The 23161-nt window shown below is 35.8% G+C and overlaps 1 protein-coding gene across 1 annotated transcript in view; it reads left to right on the forward strand.

Moving 5' to 3' along the window:
• The window catches only part of IFIH1 (interferon induced with helicase C domain 1), a 60615-nt gene that overhangs the window by 9801 nt on the left and 27653 nt on the right, over positions 1–23161 (forward strand). The window contains 6 exon segments of the mRNA XM_057505487.1: positions 1725–1868; positions 14134–14243; positions 19326–19392; positions 19395–19463; positions 19466–19495; positions 19498–19538. Of these exon segments, the coding sequence (XP_057361470.1) occupies positions 1725–1868; positions 14134–14243; positions 19326–19392; positions 19395–19463; positions 19466–19495; positions 19498–19538 (461 nt within the window).

Consider the following 23161-nt stretch of genomic DNA (forward strand, 5'->3'; position numbering starts at 1 on the left):
CAAAGGGGGCTGTGACCTTCCTTTGAGTGTTGGATGGAAAGTGGCAATCTCTCTGTGGGGCTCAGCATTCTTACATTCGAACATGCCATCAGGTGGTTCCTGACCAACTCATCCAAAATCAGTAAGGTTTACTTTTCATCTCCTCAGAAAATTCCATCAGAGGAGGTGGGGGGTGAAGTTTTGCTTGCTGAGCTGTACATCTTATTATGGGACTCTGAGCATTTTCGGGCAGGCCTTGGTGAGCAGAACAAAGCTAGCTGTTATTATTCTTGTGGTTAGAAGCTGCCGTGGACTGATTATTTCCCCCAAAATTCATATATTGAGGCTCTAAGCCCCACTCTCCCCACTGTGGCTGTTCCCAGAGATGGGGCCTGCTAGGAGGTAATGAGGGTTGAATGAGGTCAGAGGGGTGGGCCCTAATCTGATAGGACTGTGGCTATGTAAGAAGAGGAAGAGAGACCTCTATTTTTCATTCTCTCTACCATGTGAGGATATAGTGAGAGCTGGCCTTCTGCAGCTCAAGGAGAGAGCTGTCACCGGACAGCAGCTCTGCCGGCACATTGATCTTAGGATTCCAATCTCCAAAACTGTGAGAAAATAAAATTCTTGCTTAAGTTGCTTAAGCTACTTAGTCTATAGGATTTTGTTATGGTGGCCCGAGCTGACAGACACGGGAGCATAGGCTGTGGATCCTGATGTTTATTGAATCTGGGCTCCTTCACTCCTCTGGATGTGTGGCTTTGGCCAACGATTCTCCTCTCTAGGTCTCAGTTTACCCCTCTGTGAATGAGGATAATATAACATTTCTTAGGGTTATTTTGAGGATTAAATTTAACGTTTGTAAAGCGCTTATATGGTAGGCACAAAATAAGTACAAAATAAGACACTCGTGATTATAAACCCCAAACATACTAAATAGGTACTTGCAAACATTGTCATGCTGTCCAAAAACAAAGTCCGAAGTCACAGTGGTTTTCTTCAGGAAATTCTCCATACACAGGACATATTTCCCCTTATTCGTTAAATGGACTAACCCAAAATGATACTTCAAGACATTTCTTTATAGCATCAGTCTTGTCCGACTGACTGTAACTTCAGAAGGACAGAAACTCTTGTTCTTTGTAACCCACATTGTTCCTTAAGAAAACATTTCAATATATGTTGGTTGAAGGAAGAAAGGCGGAGAGGAGAAACGGAGGGAAGGCGGGAGGAAGGGTACAGAATATTTCATGGAATTTCTAAAAAATCTCCAGAAATTTAGAATACATGAATTTAGGCTGACATTAAAGCATATGTACATCTCATGTGGAACGCACAGCGAGGGAATGAAATGGCGAGAGCACAAGCTAAAGAAAAAACACCACCAAATTTGCATTTTCATTAATTCAGCCTTAAATCACCTTTGCATTACTAATAAGTGGCTTACTTCCCAAAGGTGATGGTCAGATAGGAAATCATTGCATTTTTCTTGTGATTAGCATAAACCTTATTGTTTTTTAGATAACATGTAATCGTTACAAAGGAATTACTCACTGTGTCCATATTAAAAATAAAAATATTGTGTCATAGCAAAAAACAGGGTCCAAGCCTTTTAAAATGTCAAAGTATTAAAATTCATTCTACTAGGGACCCCTACTTGGTTTTCAAAATAACAGTAACAGTCATTGCACTGTATAAAATTTTACATTGCACTTCTGTTTATATTGTAATACTTTTGTTCATAGAAACTGAGAATTTATCACAAGATGGTCCTGAAGTTAAGGAGTCACATCTTTTAGCCACAGTTCAGCCAAGTCCAGAGAAAGAAGCCTGGGACGTGGAGAATAACCCCCTGGAATCATCTTTTATGGATTCTTCTATAGTTTCAGGTACTTGGAATACATACATACTTTACATACACTAATTACTACTTCTGGAAAAATCAATTCATTGGTGACATCAGGACCTGTTAAACAGAGAGAGAAGATATGCACTTTGGGGTTTTGTGAGTATTTTTCATTAAAATAATACATCTAGAAGAGATTAAATAAAAATAGTTCTCTGTGACTAAAAATGTTTCCAAAACTAATGCGATATTAATCTATTATGAATACGAACACACTTGGTTCTAATTATACTTTTTAAGATATTCATGTTCCTTGTAATGTAGTATCAGAAGCATGCTCTGTATTTCATCTACTTTCAAGTATATTAATTAGTTTGATTCATAAAAAGCTATGAGAATTAAATAAATTCAAAATACCTTTTCTCTCTTTTACATACTGGTATGTCTAAGAAAGATTCAGCTAGGTCATAGAGATCAAACCTAAGGCTGTAGAAAGAAAGGTGAACATGTGCTCAACTGGGCTGGCTTGAATTGCAGTAACTAATTGGTGTGAGAACTAGATATGTACCACCAGAATATCAAGCATACCTGAAATAATCAAATGATTTAACTATGCTCCCCTCTATAATTTGCTCATGATAGGAAAATTCTTCTCTTTACCCCCTTCCCCGCTAAAGGGCCAAATTCTATTCTCACAAGAAATAGCTCTATAAAAGAAATCGTTATTTAAATCTTTAAAACCTTGTGTATGCTAGTAAATGTTTAACAAGTAGCTTTCTGGGGAAAAGAAAAAAAAAAAGCCCTGATTTGTAGCATTTGCCAATTGCTATGATGTAAATATTCCCACTAAAGCTGATTTCAAACCTGCAGCATATCACTGAACACAAAGTTGGGAAGAGACGTGCAGTAGCATTTCAACCATACAGCTACAATGGACATAAAAATAACCTCAATAGCACAGATGTTAGTACAATACAGGCAGTTGTCTAACAATTTATGGGTTTCAAGTAATTATGACATTTGTTTTAATATAATTTATTTAGCTGTAAGTTTATATAACTTAGTTTTTTAGAACGGCTATGCTTAACAATTGACACAAAATTCCTGAACTTTTAACAATTGGCTCTTGTGAGCCACCTCCATCACACCACTGTGAAGTTTACTATTTTCTAATCAGAAAAATCATATAGCTGCACTAGGAAATTTGCAAACATAGAAACCTACAAAGAAAAATATCACTGATTATCCCACAGTATAGATAGATATATTACTCTTAACATTTGGGTATCCACCCTTCTGGTCTTTTTATATATCTGGATGTTTATATATGATGGCATTTCTCCAGTATTCACTAGATACTCTTCTACATCGTGTTTTTTAACAAGTGAATAATAGTCCCACCCACTGGCTGCTGTATAATTAATAAACCAATTATTGAACATTTAGGATGTTTCCACATGTTTCTACCAGGTGAATAATGCTGCAATAACTTTCTTTGTATTTATGTCTCAGTTTAATTTTTATAAACATTGTTTTATACCTGGAATATCTGGATCAAAAGATTTCCACATCTAAGACATTTCATACTTATTCACTCCAGGATCTTTTACCAATTTTCATGACCTCTAACATACAGAAAAGTGTCTATTGCCCTCAAGTCTCTTCTGAAGAAGATACATTTCTACAAAATATAACTTTCAAACTTTGTCAATTTGGCATTTTTCTCCTTAAATCTAAATTTTTTTATTTCTAATGAAAAACACATTTACAAGATTATCCTTGTGATGTTGCTACTTATCTCTTTTTCTGTTGAAGTATTCGTATTCTTCTTGCTGGCTTATATGAACTATTTAGATATATAAGATAGCAATCGTTTGTCATAAATAATATCAATATTTTTTATAGTTTGCTTGCTGTTGAGCCTTGTTTATGGTGCTTGACTTTTTTTTTAAACTACAATGCTTCTGAAGCTTTCATACACCTGTGAATCACCCGAGGAGAGGTCTTATTAAAATGCAGATAAATTCAGTAGGTCCTCTGCTGGTCTGAGAGTCTGCCTTTCTCCCAAGTTTACAGGTGAGGCTGCTTTTACTGGCCCTGGGCCACATTTTAGAAGCAGGGTTCAATGCATTAGAATAGCAAAGCTTTCTGAATTCTAACCTGAATTCTACAGAATTTTGTTTTTTTCATTTGAGCAGTTGTACTTTTTTTTCAGAAATCGTGATTTTTATTGGAATGTAAAAATCTACTGTCTGCGTGTGGGTTTTTCACATTTTGAGATAACTTCCTTGGTAGACTATCTCACATCTCTATGGGTTGCTGGCTATTTTCTAAATCCACACTAGAAGGAACTGAAGAGGGACTGAGGGTGGGAGATGATCCTGCATATCAAATGAGGGTTTTTCACCCAAGGTTTTTCAGCTTGCTAAGGTTAGGCACCCAGGGTTGCTTGATGCATTGTGTCAGCCTGTAGTTTGTCTATCTGGAGGAATCTGAGTTGAAAGTGGACTCAAGTGAAAGCAAACTAAAAAATTTGTATTTTCTTACTATTTAATGTACAGCTTAAAGCTGCTTCTTAGGATAAAAAATCTGGATCTTACCGGCCTTAGGGGACAAAAAGGGGTGTTTTATTCTTGGGTTCCCTTTTACCCTCCTTCCCTTTACTTCTTTCATTTAACAAATATTTATTAAACTCCTGTCAAGTGCTAGGCATGTACTGCACAGTGTTCAGCTCTGTCAATGCAGGGGGGGAGCATAACAGAGGCAGTGTCAGCCCCCATGAAGCTTTCAACTGAGGGGCCTGTCAGCCAAACCATAGTTGCTATACAGCTACACAGCAAGTGCTATGCAGGAAAAGTACAGGCTATTGCAATACAAACTAGTCTGAGAACAAATGAGAGCGTAGCAAACTACTGAAGTCTAAGTACCCCATCCAATTCCTAGATTTTAACTAGTCTGCAGAATCTTTGTGAGGTCTGGACTTCTCATGAGGATTTGGGAGCATGTTGGTCCAATCCATTCTGGCCTTTGCAGAACAGTGAAGGGTGACATATTTGTGAAAATGTAATGCCTTTACGCTAGGCCTTACACTGCTACTGATAGATGCTATGGATCATTCCAAGTTTTCTTATTGCTCTTCAGAACCCAGAATTATTTATATAAATAACTTGTGAAGTACCATTAGCCCAAAGAAGTTATTGGAGTTCTTTTGATTGAAGTGTTTGTTGCAAAGTGTACCATAGAAGGATTTTGCCTACATTATCATGCTTTGATAGAGTTAACAATCAAAATAAATGTGAAAATATTCCATAGTCCCTACTAAGAATTGCATGGTTTTGTTTTATGTATCTTATCCAAATTGATAAGATATAATCTTTATTTTGAATTCTAATATATTGGGCTAAGAGTTCAAGTATAATTACCAAAGTAGCATGGAAAGAAACATATTATGGAAACTGCACACATTCTATATATATGAATTTTCCTGTGCAGAAAGAAAATAGTGTCACTCAAATTATTTCTAATTTTAAGTTAAAATATCTCTTAACTTTTATTTTTGAACCAGTTTCTAAATTTTTTTTTTCAGTGCATAGTCGCCTTGGTGCATACAAATGTTAATTATTTATGGTTTTAATGAAATGTTTCTTTATATATTGCTTTTTAACCTTTCTTCACTCCTTAATATACCTTATGGGTAAGACACACTACCGTTAGTAACAGTGGCCCACCCTGAAACCAACTTTGACCTCTCTATCCTTCACCCTGGGAGTGATAGATCAGAATTCCCTTATGCATCATTCTGGAGAGTGATTTTGTCAAACCTCCACAGTGGGGGCTGGCATTTCTTCATCCTCCCTCCTTCCAACTGCTTCCCATGAGACAGTGGTTAATAATTAAGATATACCAAAATTTTTTTGGTTAATTTGCCTTCCAAATGTACACAATAATTTCTAAGAGATGGTTGAATAGTTGTCAGATTACCAGTGGAATTTTCATGCTGGGTATTATCACTCTGTCTTCTGAAGTCACTGGTCATCTTATAACAAGAAAATATTGGAACACTTCTGGTGTTTCTCTAGACCACACTTCCCTAGTAAACATCAGAGGGACACAAAGCCCACATTCATCTTCTTCTATTAAAAATATCTTAATTATAGCCAACTCACAATAATATGGATTATTGTAATGCTATATGCTGACAGCAAAAATGGGTTGTAGAATCATTTTTAATGATCGGCTGTTGTGCTTTGTCAAAATAAGTGAATAGTTATTTTACATTGACCTTAATTTTTATTATACTATTTTAAGAATTAATTCTCTATTGTAAAATAAAAGTAAAGTAAATGAGATTAAAAACAAAATGCAATTTATTATATCTGGAATGAACTTACTTTTACACAGAGTTCCGCAGAAAATCCCCCCAAATTCTTTTATCTTTCTATGCTGGAACCTTCCCTTTATGAAACTAGAACATTCAAATACCTCAGGACCTCCAGCAGAGGGCGCTTTCACCTTTATAAAGAGAATGGAATGTCGCTGTTGAGTGTGAAAGATTATAATGTAAGTGTAGAGTTTATGTGGGAATATACAGTGCGCATGACTGTGAATGCATGTGTATATTTTGATTTATATATTCGTTCACGTGAAGATTTTAAAATTCCACCCCAGCTAATGAGCTTACCAACCTGCTTGTTTTCAGACTTTAATACCTTCTTTTTCATATTCCCCCATATGTTCCACTCTTTAGGTTTATCCGGTGACATTATGCTTTGGAATATATTGTGGATATATTTTGCATAGATCATGTTCTGTAGGAGGGGTTTAAAAATTGACCTTTATAAAACAGCCTCCTTCTCCCTTGCCCAATCTGTTTTAGCACTTTTTTGTTGTTGTTTTCTTTTGCCTTTTTATAGACCAAAGTCCAATCTTAGATTTGGTCTATACTGATTTCTGTAAAAATGCCACAAAATTTATCCTTGCACTTGCAGACCAGAAAAACATTTTGTAGCACTAACCTCTAGAAATCTAGAGATTTTTAGAATCTCTAGAAATAAGTACCTATAGGACTTGAAACTTTAGTAGAAAAGATAATTGATGCAGCAGTGCACAATAATACTGTTTCAGATTCATGCACGGTTTGAATTAAGATAGCTCTTTATCTGTATTTTCTAAATGTAGTTACATTGATTATTGGGATCCAGAATATTTATCATTGAGGCAGTCAAAAAAGGAAAACCTTAATTTTAACTGAGAAAGCATAAGAGAGCGAGCTGCTACTCCTGATGTGGCTATTGGTGTTTGTTAAAGGATAATCTAGATTTGGGTTCCATTTGAAACCTACCAGGAGCCACCTATTTCACTTCAACTGTATAATTGTTTTCTGGGAAGCTTAGGGTTCAGATCTCAGGAATGAGGACATCTGTATTTTGATGGAAAGAAATCTCCCTAGCATGCAGCTAATACATGCTGGGTTTATTTTCATGACATCCTTTTATGGCTGCCTCCTTAGAACTTTTTATAGCAGTTTAACAAATGTGATTAATTTAATTTCAATTTGATTATTAGACCTTCCCTTCTCTATTTTGGCTAGTGAATGAGGACTAGAAGTCAGAGGTTAAGTTAGCCCGCTCATATTATTGAGAGAACCAAGTACTGAGGTATTATCCTCACCTTCAAAGCATTTATAATGTAGTCCAGGAAAACAAGTTATGTGTCCCCAAAGAGAAGCAGCAATCTATCTAGAGCAAAAGAGAAAGTATTGAAGTATGCGGAGTGAAGAATTGGAAGGAAGACTTGGAGAAAGCTTTCCAGAGGGGGCATAGGAGACATTTCATGTGAGCCTTGAAGGGCCTGTGTTAGATTTGTAAACAAAAGGGGAAGGCAGCATTTCAGACTGCATGGACATCATGAGGGAAAGTGCAGGCATAGGAAAGTTAAAGATACGTTCAGTGTGGGGGATGTTGATAATGGGGAAGGCTATGCTTCTTGGGGGGAAAGGAGGTATATGGGAAATCTGTGCACCTTCCATCCATTTAATTTTGCTGTGAGCCAAAAACTGTTCTAAAAAATAAAGTATAAAAGATCAATCCAGCTATAATAAACACATCAAATTCTGGCTCTAATAAACACAGCAAAATTCCGTAAAAGAATTTGTGTAGGGGAGCCATTTAATTAGAAGAGAACATTTATGGAGGAGGTCAGTGAGAGATAAGACTTGTGGGACCAATGAGAGTTAATGGGTTTCTCAAACTATGATTTTTTACAAGTGCTTTTCCTAAGGCAAAAACAAAACAAAACCCCAAAAACCATGCTCTTAAAAGTGTATCATTCGTTATTTAGATGACTGTGAAACACTAGCTCAGTGCATGTGTGATTGTGTCAGGTGTTTGCAGGCAAGTCCTGAGTTAGACAGATGTGGCTGCTGGGGTGCTGGAACTGGCTTGTACTGGTTTGCAGGAGCCAAATGTGCAAATCTTTTCCCATCTCCACTCAGTGATGTCCCACTGGTAACTCGAAATCAGCCATGGGGGAAGTATTTACACCATTGAAACTAGCAAATACTTTTGTGTTTCCCCCACCAAAGAGCTGATTACTGAACATTTACCAGGATACCCTTAAATGTATCTCTCCCAGTACTGTACTAATGTTTGCTTAAATCTGCTTGACTCAAATTATGTTCTTGAAGGATGCCTATCAACCAAAGTTTCCAGTTCATTCTTTCCTATTTTGCCATTCCCAAACCTTACTGTTACTAAGACTTACTTCCCATGTGGTCATCTGCCTTATCACTCATAACTGATTCTGCTCGGGCACTTTTTGCCTCTGGTCCTGGCAGTCACAGGTCGTTCTAGTGGGCACGGTTATCCGCACCACCCTGTACTCGAGACCCAAGTCCCAGTGCTAAAGGGCACAGATGATTCAATTTGAGCTGACAGCATTACACACAATTAAAATTTATATTTGATTGAAACATTTCAGCAGTATAAATTCTACAAACAGGTGCAAGGAGCTCCGTGGATAGCTATGTGGGCCTGTGGCTCTCGGAGAGATTTTTCTCTTTGGGGAACTCATTTCCTAGAAGCTTGGATCCAGGAGAGAATATGCAAGGTGGGTGGAGGTGGCTTCTCTCCATTCTGCGGGAACACATGTTCCCTGGCACAGAGAGCAGAATCTGACAGACCAAAATGTGAGCGCGTGTGTGTGCGCGCGCACACGCAAATCCATATACATAGAGCTGAAAATAAAAGTCATCTATTTCCTCTCAAAAAAGATTAAGAATAAGTTATTTTAAAAGAAAAGGAGTGTCTGAGCGTTAGGATATTTTGCATTTTAGAAAAAAAAAAGACAAGAGGTCTCAACAACGTGTCTGATCCAATTTCTGAGCCCACAGAAAAGCACAAGAAAGGTTCAAAGGAGTCTGAAATGACAGAAGAGCCCAGAGTAACTTTACTGGTGATCTTGAAGAGCTGGGCTAATACACCTCATAGTATGAAATTAAGCACACTTACGAAGCCCATGCAGTCTTTGGCCTGCATATGTGCACGTGGGTTTGAAGCCTTAGGGATGGTCTCTCACATCCCAGGCTGTGGGGATTTTGAAACTGGAGGGAAGGTGGGAATAACCAAAGAGGTGAAGCTACACTGCATCAAGAGCTCAGAACTGGAATAAACATAATACTACCATGACAAGTGAAATTAGACTATTTGCCAGCCTTGAGCTTTGCCTCTCTAGAGCATGGGAACTGTTGGTGCCCTTCGTTCCTAAGGCGAACAGAGGCCCGACTCCCGGTACTGCTTCCTGCTGTAATGGAAAACCACTTTTCCACAAAGAGGATGCATGAGGCAAGGGGTGAAAAAGGAGAAATCTTCTTGGGGTGAGAACTACATCTAGGCTGAGAAGGAGGGACACTCGTTGGCAGGAATAGAATAACCCGTTTATACTGGCTCCTTGGGCTGAATAAACAATGTACTTATCAATTAACTGTTATAATAGCATTTTCCAGCAGAGGGCATACTTACATTGAAATAGATCTAAAAAGGTCTGCAAGAGGTTTTTTTCCTTTGGAATTTTTTTTAACTTCAATATTTTTGGTTTCTACATGGTTTAAAAATATTTCAAAGTATTTAAGGTCCAGAGGATGTTAAATATGAAATTTCTCAAATTCCAGTTAATATTTCTTCCTTATTGGTAAGATGTGATTGCTAAATGAGGCAATTTTCCCATGGCTTATAGACAGGTCTTAGGCATTTACTATTATTGTAAGCAAAGCAGTTTTTTTTGTTGTTTACAAAATTATTGGAAAATACTACCTTTTAGGATGAGTATTGTTTTCTGTCATTCCAGTAGAGTTTGATACAAGTTACAGCTTTTCTTTAACAGTGAGAAATTACCAGTATTGTCTAATCTGTTTCATAGCTAGCTTTGTTAATTTTCCTAGAGGAAATGGCACCTATATAAGTTAACTAAACTTATTATATAATATAACCTCAGTATTCAAAGTCCATTTAAGCAGCAACTTCATGAGACTTTAAGATTTGTCTCTCGTCCAGATATATTTCCTAGATCTAACAATCAGGGAATTATTATTTTCACAATAAATAAGAGGGTAGACACTATTATCTATATTAATTTTTTTTTAAAAAAGGTTAAGTCCCTTGTTAGCAGTGGCTGAGCTCAAATCTGGAGACTGATTTGTTTGACACCATAGTACATGTTCTTTCCCCGCCTCCAATTGACTCTTTTATCACATCTGCTTTAAAATCATAGACTTTATTCATCAGGACGTAAGTCCAGATTGACAAACTGTGAAAAGTACAAAAAATGTAACAAAGTAATGCTATATAAACCAATTGCAGGAATTCTTGGCTTATAAACTCAATAAGTTGATTTAATTTTGGCATCATGTAATCACTTTATGTGGCTTTTTGGTATGTGTGTAAACCATGATTTCTTTAAGTGAATGCAGAAAGAAAAATCTCTGGGGAAGAAATTCTCAATGTTAGGGGAGATACAATGTATTTCATTTTATTATTAAAGTTGTCTCCTTTAGTGCTTCTCTTTCTATGGAGTCAGAAAAAATATATCAAATGCATAAAAATTTGCTGCCTAGGAAACAAATTTATTTTTGTGTTGAGAAACTGGAGATTTATACATCCTTAAAATTACAAAGAAATAGACCTCTATATATTCACTTTCATTTTCATAATGATCTCTAGAAGAAGTATTCCAATTAATTTTGTTCTATAAGGATATGTGTTCTTGTTTTATTTGTGTACAGAAAGAAAAGTTTCAAAATAAGTGAGGATGTTTAAATGTAAATGAAATTCTATTGATGAAATAAGGCATGTTAGTAAAATAAAACAATCCTCACTTTTTATCTTGAGAATATTAACTGCTTCAAGATTGATAGATAATTTAACATTGCAATGAAAATGTCTATATGCTTTAAAAAAAAGCCCCAACTTTCATGTCACTTAACACTGTGGATACAGGATACTTTGATTGTTTACCAAGTTTCACACAGACCATCACCACGCTTGGTATTGAGTAAAAAGCACTGCAGTATTAGACAAGAATTCAGAATATAGGACTCTTAGGTCTGCCTCATTCTAACTGTGTGATCTGGATACATCATTTAACCTCTCTGAGCCTTGGTTTCTCATCTGTAAAATGGAGGTGATAATGGGTAGCCAAGGATATTAAGAGCTTAAAATGTAATTTACATCACATCTGTGAAGCCACTGCATTCAGTGTCTTCCTGATGCACTGCAGATTTGCTTGTTAGATCAAAATAATCCAGATAATAAGCTTAATTGGCAACACCCTATTTTGGTAGCAACTTTCTTTAATATTCATAAATTGTTTGTGCACATTGCCTTAACTAGCTCCCCCAAACCTTATATATGTTAGAACAAAGCTTGGGGAAAATCACGGAGTAGGTTTAAGATTATGGTTTAACTGCTAGTGATTAGGATATGAAATGAAAATCAAATATAATTTCCCTTTGTATTATACTTAATGGGAGACTTAAAGATACAGTGTTAGATTTTAGATAATATTTACTGGTATTTTTCAGTATTTTTGGTATTGTCTTCACTTCTCAATACCACATTTAAAACAAAAGTAAAGCATGTCAAAATTTACTTTTTTACCTCAGAAATCTTGGTCTGTATTTCTAGATCTGCAATCACTCTTGCAATGACATTTTCCCCATCTCATTTTACACCTTGCCTTTTCCTTACAAATCATATTCTCTTTTCATCAGTACATCTGCCCAAAACGCTCTTTACTTGACAGTTCTATCCCACACTCGCCTCTGAGCTCCCAACAAGGCACCTTTGGGAATTGTCAAGTGCCATGTTTAAAATCTCTCAGTGAGATATGCAGGTTTTCCCGTGTGATCATGAGGGATTCCTCAAATCTGAGTTTTAGAGCTAATCTACAACAACTGATAAGCACAGTATTTTCACATTAGTATATTTATGTTGTGCTAATATACTTAAACAGTATGTCTGTCCATTGAGAATTTTTCTACAAATTTCTTATCAGCTTTCTTTTAACTTTTAAGAAAGATAATCATACATACTTGATTGGCATTGGCTGTAATTCTATTATATTTCCCAAGCTGCGTAGGCTTCTCCAAGTTGGAAGGGAGATAGTGTAGATGTCACAGATGCCCAATGGAATACTAGTTGGCAATAAAAAGGAACGAATTACTGATGTAAACAACAATGTGGATGCATCGCGAACGTCTTATGCTAAGTTAAAGAAGCCAAACGTAAAGGCTACATATTGCATGAATCCATTTGTATGACATTCTGGGGAGGCAACACTGTAAGGATGGAAACCAAATCATGACTGCCAGGGCACAGCAGGAGGGAAATAACAAAAGGGGCTTGAGGGGTCCCCTTTTATCTGAGGTGATGGAAAAATCTTGATTGTGAGGGTGGTTATGAAACTGCATATATTTGTCAAACTACCTAAAAAGATGATTTTTACAGTATGTAAATTAACCCTCAGTACACTTAAAAAAATGCAACGGGTTAAACAAAAACAAGATGCTTGAAGTTTTGAGTTGTATATTGTCTTTTTTCCAGAGTCTTATTGATAACATACCATGTATGCTTTTCACCCATTTCTATTTCCAGCCCTAAATGTGTGATGCTCACATTAGCTAAAGGCTACTTTTAACATAACTTATTAGTACATTTGGGAACTTTAGCATGATATAGCAATCATGCAGCAAATATTATGAAATGTTATTGATTGTAAGGACATTATTAAATGGAACTCTTGCCTGGATAATATGCCAATACTTGATTTTTATTTCACTTTCCAATTAATCTGCAATGCTAAGAGCTTATTGTACCTAATATTTCTTAATGATTGCTAGTTCCTGTGAGGTGAATTGTACTACCCCCGTTTTAAATAAGGGGAAGTTACACTCAGAGCAACAGCAATGGCAACTATCACAAGTCCTTCTGGTTCCGAAGCCAACGTTTGTAACGTTGTTTCATTTATTTTTACCAGTTTAGCAGCAGTTCGGATCCTTGAGGGTGGGATTGCACAAATCCTTGGAGATACACTGTAAGGAGGGAAGTGTTCTCCTGAGGGGAAGAAGGCTCACAGAAGACACTGATACTTAGTACTGCAAACAGAAAATTGGGATTAACAAGAAAAGGATATACCCTTGCATCTTACCTTAACTGTAACTCCTTGATGGAAGCTTAGTTTATTTACAATAAAGAAACAAAGTTTATTTCCATCCTCACATAAGCTTCTGGTACAACTGCAATGCTAGGCTTTGATAATATTCTTTTTGAGATTTTAAAATTACGTTTATCACTGAACTGTTATTTTCATAACTGACCGAACCATGTACTTTATTAATATTTTTTATACTTTATTAATTCCCTGCCACTTTACATGAAGATAACTCAGTGGTTTCTGTAGGATACTTTTTCTTTACATGACATTAGCAAACCTAGGTCATTTTTTGGACACAATTTATATGTAGAGGAATGACAAAAGTGATAAACCCCTACAATTTTCGTTAGCTCTCACATTGGACAGTGGTACTTTAAGTAGGTATATGTTTTTGATTCCCTCCGTGGCAGCTGCTCATCCATAGTGGAGTTTTTAAAGGTCGCTTGCCAGAAACTTTTACCTTTTATTCCTAACTGTCTGGGTGTGCCTTCCCCACTTGCGTTGAACTGTATGTATGTGCTGTGTACTGTAGAGGTGTGCAGTTAAAATACGTTTATTCTCAGAAATATTTTTAAAATATTTTAAAATGTTTTCCTTTGCAGAATCAGACACAAGTTTGGCAGAAGGAAGTGTCAGCTGCTTAGATGAAAGTCTTGGACATAACAGCAACATGGGCAGTGATTCAGGCACCGCGGGAAGTGATTCAGGTACTGCCTGACTGTTGTGTAAACCTTAAAAAGTGTGAAGTAAGACGCCATATAGTGGAAAGCGTGGGGGCTGTTCATACCCTCCCTAATGTATTTATGCAATTAAAGCAATTCTTTTCTACAGTTGAACTAGTTTTGGAACTTTGCCATTCACTTTCTTTAAAAGTACAACTTACAAAAGTCTTAGAATCAAGCTCTCTCGTTTTGATCCAATATTTGTCTTTTTGGTCTGGCATATGCCACGTTCCATAGAATCATGTTATCTGTTTTATTTATGCTATCTTTTTCAATTAGTTTGACTGCATTCAAATTATGTATTCAACTTGGTACGTGTATTCCCTACTTTTTTAAATTAAAATACAGTTCAAATAAAAATTATACTATCAATGAGTGTGACTCTGTAGATAACTGCAGATAACAAGAGTCCCTCTTAAAAGAAAGAGCTAGAAATCACCCATATAATTAATAGTTCCATTTGTATAAATATCTTTTGCATAGAAGTAGAGTTTGAAAATATTTTTGTCATTTAGTAACAACTTTATTAGGTGTTTCCCAAATTGCTTTGCCTATTAGTTGACTATCTGACCAATAACAAATGAGAGTGCCTCTTCTCAATTCCACACTTCAGCAATACTCCCCACTATCAGACTTCTGAACTTCTGTCAGTCTGATTTCTAATCGCTTCCTTCTGTTCTTGGTGCATTTCCATGATCACGTCTGAGCTAAACTGTTAACATCTTTTAGGAATGGGTGATGAGTCCTTGGATATCTATCATATACCTTGCTGTACTTGTCTGTATGTTTGAAATACTTCAGAATTAAAATGGATAAATTACAAACAAAAAATGCTTTGCAGTGTGATCAGCTCAGGATAGGTAAAAAGTTGGCAAATTAAAAAACACAAGTACACAAATTACTTTATTCCTCATTTCTCCTGTTATTAAGTTGTAGAAAACACTTAGAAAATATTGTGTACTTCGATTTATCCTACACTGTCAGATAATTATAAAAATTTAGATTTACAGTACATCTAAAGGGGCAGAATAATTTACATAAGATGGTCATCTGCCCTAAAAACTTTCCAAGCTTTTAATAGGTTAATTCACCTTCTGTTCAATTCTGTTAGTGTTTATTAAGTTCTTACCCTGTGCTTACAATTTCTGTGGATTGTATTTGTTTTTTCTATGCTTGTTATACAATTGTTAAATTTAATAGTTAGCATTTCTATTAAATGATATTGAGCCTAACACTCAGAATACACTCTAGCTAATATTTAACATCTTTACAGTTGTTTTAAACTTCTAGACCTCATCATAATTTTTGTTTGTCTAAGTAAGGGCTTTTCAACAATATTCATTCATTCAACAAACATTTAATGGGTATCCTTTATGTGTAGGGCGTTTTGTCTATTTAGAGCTGTTAGCAAATGTAGCTACTTAACTGATTTTCAGTTCTCAATGTGGCATGAAAGACGATAAGTCTTTTTGCAACCTACTTTTTAAAAGCAAATACACTTTCAAAGGCAAATACATTTAAAGACAAACACATTTTCAAAGGGCACCCATTGATGTTCTCTATGGGGTCAGTGCTTAGAAACAAAGAATTACTTTGCACAGTGGGTACTAAAATTCTGAAATTATAAAATTATGAAATTCCTTTCCCTCAGGTGCATGATATAGATGAAATAGCAATCAATTAAAAGGGGGCTTATATAAATTGTGAGTTGTTAAACATATTGAATTGAGAAAAGCATTACAATGTTTGAGATTACAGAGTTTGAGGTTGACATCAAAGGGACCTTATTCCACATGTCCTTTGTCCACCTCCAAAAATTACATAATGGTCCATAAGGATCACAGACATGACCCAAAGCCATAGCATTATGTTCCTTTGTGGAAGTATTTTGCTGTGGAAAAACATAATTAGTGGTTCTCTTACAGTTTAAATATTCTAATTACACTACGGAAGGCTTTTTGTTTTTCTGTCTCTCATTTTCAGAGGGATATACTGCACAAAGTGGCCATATTTTTGGCAATACATCTTGGCCTGATATGTAGAAAGTGTTTCCTTACTATTTCGAGGTAATACCTATTAATATTTGTCCAGCTGGAATGGCGTATTTTTCTGTGGTTACAGACTATAGGTAAAAGAATACTTTGTCGATTCCAAACACATGCAGTGACAGACCTTTTCTCTCCAAGAATAACTCAGCTGTCAAAATCAATGTGAGAATGAAATTTGCCACATGGTGTAGTTCCAATAAAATGTTATTATTTAAGCCCTATTTGATTTCATTTTTGACCATTTATATGGAAGAGTATAATTTTAAGGTCTTTAATCAGTATTTGTTGTAGAGGAAGGTTACAATATTGTTCAAAGCCTGTGCATATTTTAAATAACGTTTTCATTATTGCATTTCATTGATTTTGCTTTTCGAAGAGAGCTAAAAAGACACAACAAACAAACAAAAACCCAAACATTTCTTTTATAAGGGAAGTTGGCTCCTGGCTCATTGACACCAGCCCAGTTCTCTCCTTCTGGTACACAGAAGAGAAAATTCTCTTTTCATTGCTATGTGGATAAATTCTCCCATCCCTATGTCAGAGGATGTGATAAGGCAAGAATCAGGCTGAATATTTAGCACTCACCCAGTTCTTTTTCTTTGGATGCTATTCTCACAATGAATCCAACTCTTAATTTTTTTTTCCATATTCACTCTGTACTTGTCTTTTAAACTTGGGGCTACCCATCAGGTTTCCTAGACTTGACAGGAAAATAAGGAACCGTATTGAACTATCTATCTAATATCTAGATAATTTTAGTGACAGCAGTACAGTACCTTAGACTCTGAAGTCCTTGAGGATAAGGGGTGTATTCTTGGGAGTGCATGGCATATAATAGGTACCCCATAAGTATTTACTGCAGAATGAGTTAGTGGCACATGATTAGTTAAGCAGCAGTAAAAATCATAACTTTAGTTCTAGAATTAAGTTTTGAACACAATAACCCTTTCAACTTGTTAACTCATTTTAAGTTTATTAGCACAATAAATATCTAATATGCATAAGTGGCATTGATGTTTTACTCATTTGACTTAGTTTTAGATTCCTAGTAAAAACACTTAGAAAATTTCTCTTTATATTGTGTTACCCAAGGATATAGTAGCAAGCATGAAATACGAAGTGGGAAAATGATTCTTTTTAAGAAGTGCATGCAATTACTATAAGCAGAACTTTATTATTTGATTAAAATCTGTGCAAAAATCTTCCTAGAATGAAATTAAACAAAGAGAATTTGTTAATGTCTTTTAACAAATAGATCAAATAGCAGTTTAGCAAAAGGAAATTCCTGGATTTTCAAATGAAAATATTTATCCCTTTGCAAATATGCTGGCTCCTTTGGAAAAGTTAGATGACAAATGCTTGTAATATTAGTGGAATATTAGGATTTTGATCACCTAAAAAATCCACTTAGCAGAGAAGTTACAATATTCTTAAATAAATTTGAACCTTGCATGAATATAATAGAAGATAAGTGATTATAACTGTTATAGAGTTCAAAACAAGTATAAAAAGAAAACTTGTAAGTGTGTACTTTTGAGTGCTGGTAATCTTGAATGAGTTTTTCCTGAAAATCGTATTAAGTGAATCAGCAGATGATCCAATGATCCCTTAAATGTATTGTGCCTGTACTTACTCATCCAGACAGAAGGCAAATTTCCTGTCAAGTCAGTAGGCAACTCTTACTAAGTGGTATTTGGTGTGAATTTTCCTACCTGTTCAGATAGTCCTATCACAAGTTAAAAACGCAGTTAAATAGAAGTATCCAGTGGCTGAAATGGAAACGTCAGCAACTTTTTTGAAGTTAATGGAATTATGTTAGTTTAGTTTTATTACAGTCGTTGATAAGAGAAAGAACACTTGCTTCATGTGTAATGAAATAGTGATAAGTGCTGTCATTTCATTTTTTATGATTACATAAAGCATAGGATGGGCTTTTAAATTGATATGATATTTATTTTAGTGCATTCCACATAATAAGTTATACATTTTTAGATCTTTTCCTCCTGGCTAATATAGATAAATATGGCCATTCTAAACAAAATATATTTAAACCAAGATATGTTATAATGATTTGATTCTAATGTTCATAAAATTAATGTATCTTAGTATTTACTTTATCAGTATTTTAAATTTAGAAAACTAGGTTAATTGGAAATATTTTACTATACTGTGCTTTGAGTTTTAGGAAAATATGAATACATGGAAACATACATGTAAGGACATCATAAAGATTACAGTTCAAAACTAAGTGGCAAAATAGTCACAATTCAGGTTCAACCAACAAAATTGTCTTCATCTGTCAATGAAAACAAATCACTTAGAGGCTAGAATGGGACGAGTGTTTCCCCTTCTCCCTAAATATGATTTCTATTTAATCTGTTTGCCTCAAATGGCAAAAATGGGACTTTAGGGGTTATTTTTAGATATTTGAGATACGTAGACAGGTAGGTAGAGATTTATGCTCTTGGATATTAGATCGTCACTTTTTCAAATGAAGGGAAATAGCATTAGCTATAATATCTTCATTGCAATAAAAAAAAGGAGGATACAGAATGAGGGGGACTGACTCCCACTTTCCCAATCCCTGTTGATTTGTAGGTGGAAGGACTAAGAGAAAGAAGTAGAATATAGTGGCTCAACAAAGAAATAGAGAGTCTGATGTGTTCAGCACCATTACTGCCAATTCTTCACCACTGACTGTTCTGTAATTTCCCCTTGGTTTGCCCACTCTGAAAAGACTGCCCCATGTTGCCCCCCAAGTTGTGCATCCTGTTCCTTCACTCCCTCTGCACCCCCACAACCCCAGACCGCTTCCATGAATCAGCACCTGGCTTATTTCCTGCCAATGCAAGCAGAGAGCTGGCATCCATTTGGTGAGAAAACAGAAAATGGTTGGTTTGGACCACACATGAAAAGGAATTTAAAGCACAAGAGGCCTATGTTCAGCGTCAGATGGCTTCCCAGCCTTAGTTATGTTGTTTCCCATTCCCTTATTTTTCCTTCTTATAACTTCCTTCCGTTGAGGAGAATATGCCAGGAAGGTCATCTCCTGAGCCAGAACTGCCTCTCGGGCCTTACCAAATGGAAGTGGCCTACCAGCCTTGGAGGAGAAAAATACCATCATATGCCTCCTCCCTACAGGGAGCGGGAAAACCAGAGTGGCTACATGGCCAAGGATCACTTGGACAAGAGGAAAAAGCATCTGAGCCTGGGAAAGTCATGGTCCTGGTCAACAAGGTATTCTAATGCCACATAGTATAAAATTGTCTGTTTTTTCTATTTTATTATTCTGAAACATTGGTATAATGACATATGTAGCAATGGGTCACCCAGATTTAGCTTAATCAGGAGGAATATCAAAATAAGTAATTTATTTTATTTTATTTTTCCAGTTATGTGTAATATCTGTTATTAGCCTTTGAAGCAAATTTTCCATGAAACCAGAGTATTAAATCAAATAGCTATAATCGATGTATATTTATCCAGGTACTCTTTAAGATTAACTGCTACAAATTCAAGTTTTCATTGTCTGTGGACATGAATGGCCTCAAAGTATCACTGGAATCTATGATCAAATACTGTCTCTCAGAGGCTAACTGTTGACCCTTAATCAAAGTTGACAAGTCTATCCAAAATATATAATTCAATTTGAAGATAAAGAGAAAATTAAGTGATTATTTGGCTGATCTTTGGCAAGTTAAATATAAAAATAATTAACTTTCAAATATCATATCAGAATATATATATAATATATGTCACAGAACTATATAGATATACATGTTACATTAAATACAACTGAGGTTTCCTTTGTTAGTTCATATTTTGGAGTATTTGAAGACCAGTCTTCATAAACAGGTATAATTCTCTTTTGCTGTAAAACAAAATCTAGTTATTTGAGCTTTATTTATATAAATGAGTTTATTCACTTATAAATTAGAGATACAACCTTTACTTTTATGGAGTAAAATTGAGTATACTTTTCCATGACCAGAAATAATCTTTTTTCCATTACTTATAGTAACTAGATTCTCATCTTTTCCTTTGTAGAAAATATAGTAATAGACTATAGAACTTTCCTATACTATTTGGATTTCCATTATGCTAAAAGTTTTAGTTGCAACTTGCTTTTCAGTACTAAAGAAACATTCTCAGAATCCATGATCTGAATAATTTCCATTATATAGTTCCAAATGCATTTTGTATGTATCTACTAAGTCTAAAGACTGAATTCACCTTTATACTTACGTGCCTACTATTAGAATAGTTTTATTTCTTTGTGATAATGGTGATACATTAGAATTTAATTGTTCATAGCCTTTCATATATTCCCATTATTGAGGGTATTATTTTTTGGAATAAGAGAAATCTAGTTTTGAATACTCTTTCTACCTGACAATAGTCTGACCTTGGACAAATTGCTAGTCCTGTCATTTTAGTTCTGTCATTTGTAAAATGAACAAAAGAGTGTTACGCTATACAATTGCCCTGAAGTTTTTAAGTTAGATAATCTGTCATAAGCCTAGTATGACCCAATACATTTTAATTATTTCTACCACTCCTTCTTCTTCACCTTTTAAACTAATTAAATGGAATTCCTTAACCAGAGAACAGGATCGTAAGTGCCAGGTCCAGAGAAAAGAACAAAGTTATGTGATTTGAAGCTACTTAAGCTGATGTTCTTGATATCATTCGAATGTTCTGCAATTTCCTCAAACTCAGCCTCATTCTCTACCCTCCAAAAAGATTCTCACTCCCTACTTAACAGTATTTCTGTTTGTTGTACCACCTCTTCCAAAGCATGTCACCTGAAAACCTAGGAGTTGTTTTTGTTTCATCTGCTTCCTTTACTTCTCCTATCAGGTCACAGGATCATGGACTAACAGAGCTGAAAGAGGACTTCAAGGTCAAGCTTTAAACCATTGCAGGATAGTCCTCTCACTCCACTGAGTAACTTCCAATATCAAGGAGGGCTCCCTTCTAACAAGACAACTCAAGCCATGTTCTGAACAACTGAAACTGTTGGAAAATCCTAACAAAATCTTTTTCTCTGAAATCTACACTCATTGGTTAGAGTTCTTTCCTTTGTGATTATGCAGAATAAGTCTTAATTCTCCTGCCTTATAAGAGCCCTTCACATAAAGAAGGCAGCCTCATGTGGCTCCTACGTTATTTTTCTTTCTGTTCTCTGGGAAACATATTCCCAGTTCCTTGAACTGTTTTTCATATAACAAGGTTTCTAGACTTTTCATCATCCTGAGTGTTCATACTTTTTGAGACATTTATTTAGGACCTTCTAAAATACAGTGTGTGCGGAGCTTGACAAAATATCATAGACATGGTCTGATCAGTGCAGAATGTCGGAGAAATGAGATGTGATCCTTAGCCCATGACTGGACTTGCCTGTGTCACCAGGCTGGCAAACACAGATTCACCGGGAGGTGCCATAAACTAAAACCCTCAGTTCCTTTTCATTCATCTGAGTATCTATTAAACTAGATCTCGTTTAAGTTATTTTTGTGCAATTAATTTTTGAGCCTAAATGCAAAACTTTTATTTACTTCTTAGTATCATTCATGTCAGTTGATCGTTTCAGGGCCCATGTTTTTGCGTGCATCTGATGGACCTTCCTTTCTGTAATTCCTTCTCCTCTTAGTGCTGTGTTCTAGTCACAATCTTTACCCGGTCAGATCTGGATGATTCTTAAGAATCCACATTTGAAGCTATGTTTAAATGTTAAATTATCCTCATTAGTTATTCTGCTTTGTTTTATAGACATTTAAGGACGTAAATCTAATTTATGATCTGTTTTCCTGTTGTTTTTCCCCAAGAATTACTAGAAATCCCTCTGCTAGTTCTTCCATCTATGTCATAACTGTTTACTTTATTATCCCATTTCTTTAAATTTTAAAGTAAGTCAGCTTTAATTCTTTTCGATTGAGTCAGAAAATCTCTGGCCCGACTTTGACTGTAAGTCAATATAACGCATTTTGTGTTCAGCCCAATAGCAAGGTATTATAACCCTTGATCTAGAAACAAGAAATCCTGTGCCCTGACACCGTTTAGTTTCATCTCCCTTCCTCCATCCTTTCCGAAGTTATCGCCTTCAAATGCAGGGAGAAATGAAAACACCACCTGTGTTCCCAGACTTTCTATTTCCTATCTAGGGTTTCAACATCACGAGAGAGAAATCCCAGGTTCCTTCAGATGCTGTAAGGCAGCCCCATATGATTCAGCAGAAGTGGGTAGCAGTTGGGTTTGATTAGTCTTGGCAGGCACTGTGTCACATCTCAGGAAAAGGCTCCAAGAGGACCCCACACCTCCCAATTAGCCATGTCACACTTGCATCTGGCTTTCTCTGTGTCCTTCAGTAGGAAGTCAACGCCGCCCAGAGTGAGAATCAGGATTTCCAGGGCCTGCTACCCCCTGTGACAACTTCTTTTTGTTCTGTAGACCAGAAGATGTTGCTTGTTTGGAGGCTCTTGACTCACTCCTGTGGCCAGAACCCCATGTTGTGATGTTTCTCCATGGCATGGAGATTCTTAAATCATGCAACAGCATGAGGGTATGTAAAGATAAATAAAATGCAGATCTTTTCCTCAGGAATCTACAGTCTAAGAAATAAGCTAAATGTGTTTAATAATACTGTGTTTTTATGTGTATTAATATGTAAAGTTCAATGCAATATTAACTATTTTTATTGTACCTCATTAAGTCCACACAGCTACTCTATGAAGTAACTATAATTATCCCCATTTTACCCATCAGAAAACTGAGGCTGGACGACTTTTAATTGGCCCATCAGAGATCATCTAGCCACTAAGCAGCAGAGCTGGGGCTTGAACCCTTATTTTTCTGAAGTC

The sequence above is a fragment of the Manis pentadactyla genome, chromosome 8 (assembly GCF_030020395.1).
Source record: "Manis pentadactyla isolate mManPen7 chromosome 8, mManPen7.hap1, whole genome shotgun sequence".
Classification (NCBI taxonomy): Eukaryota; Metazoa; Chordata; class Mammalia; order Pholidota; family Manidae; genus Manis; species Manis pentadactyla.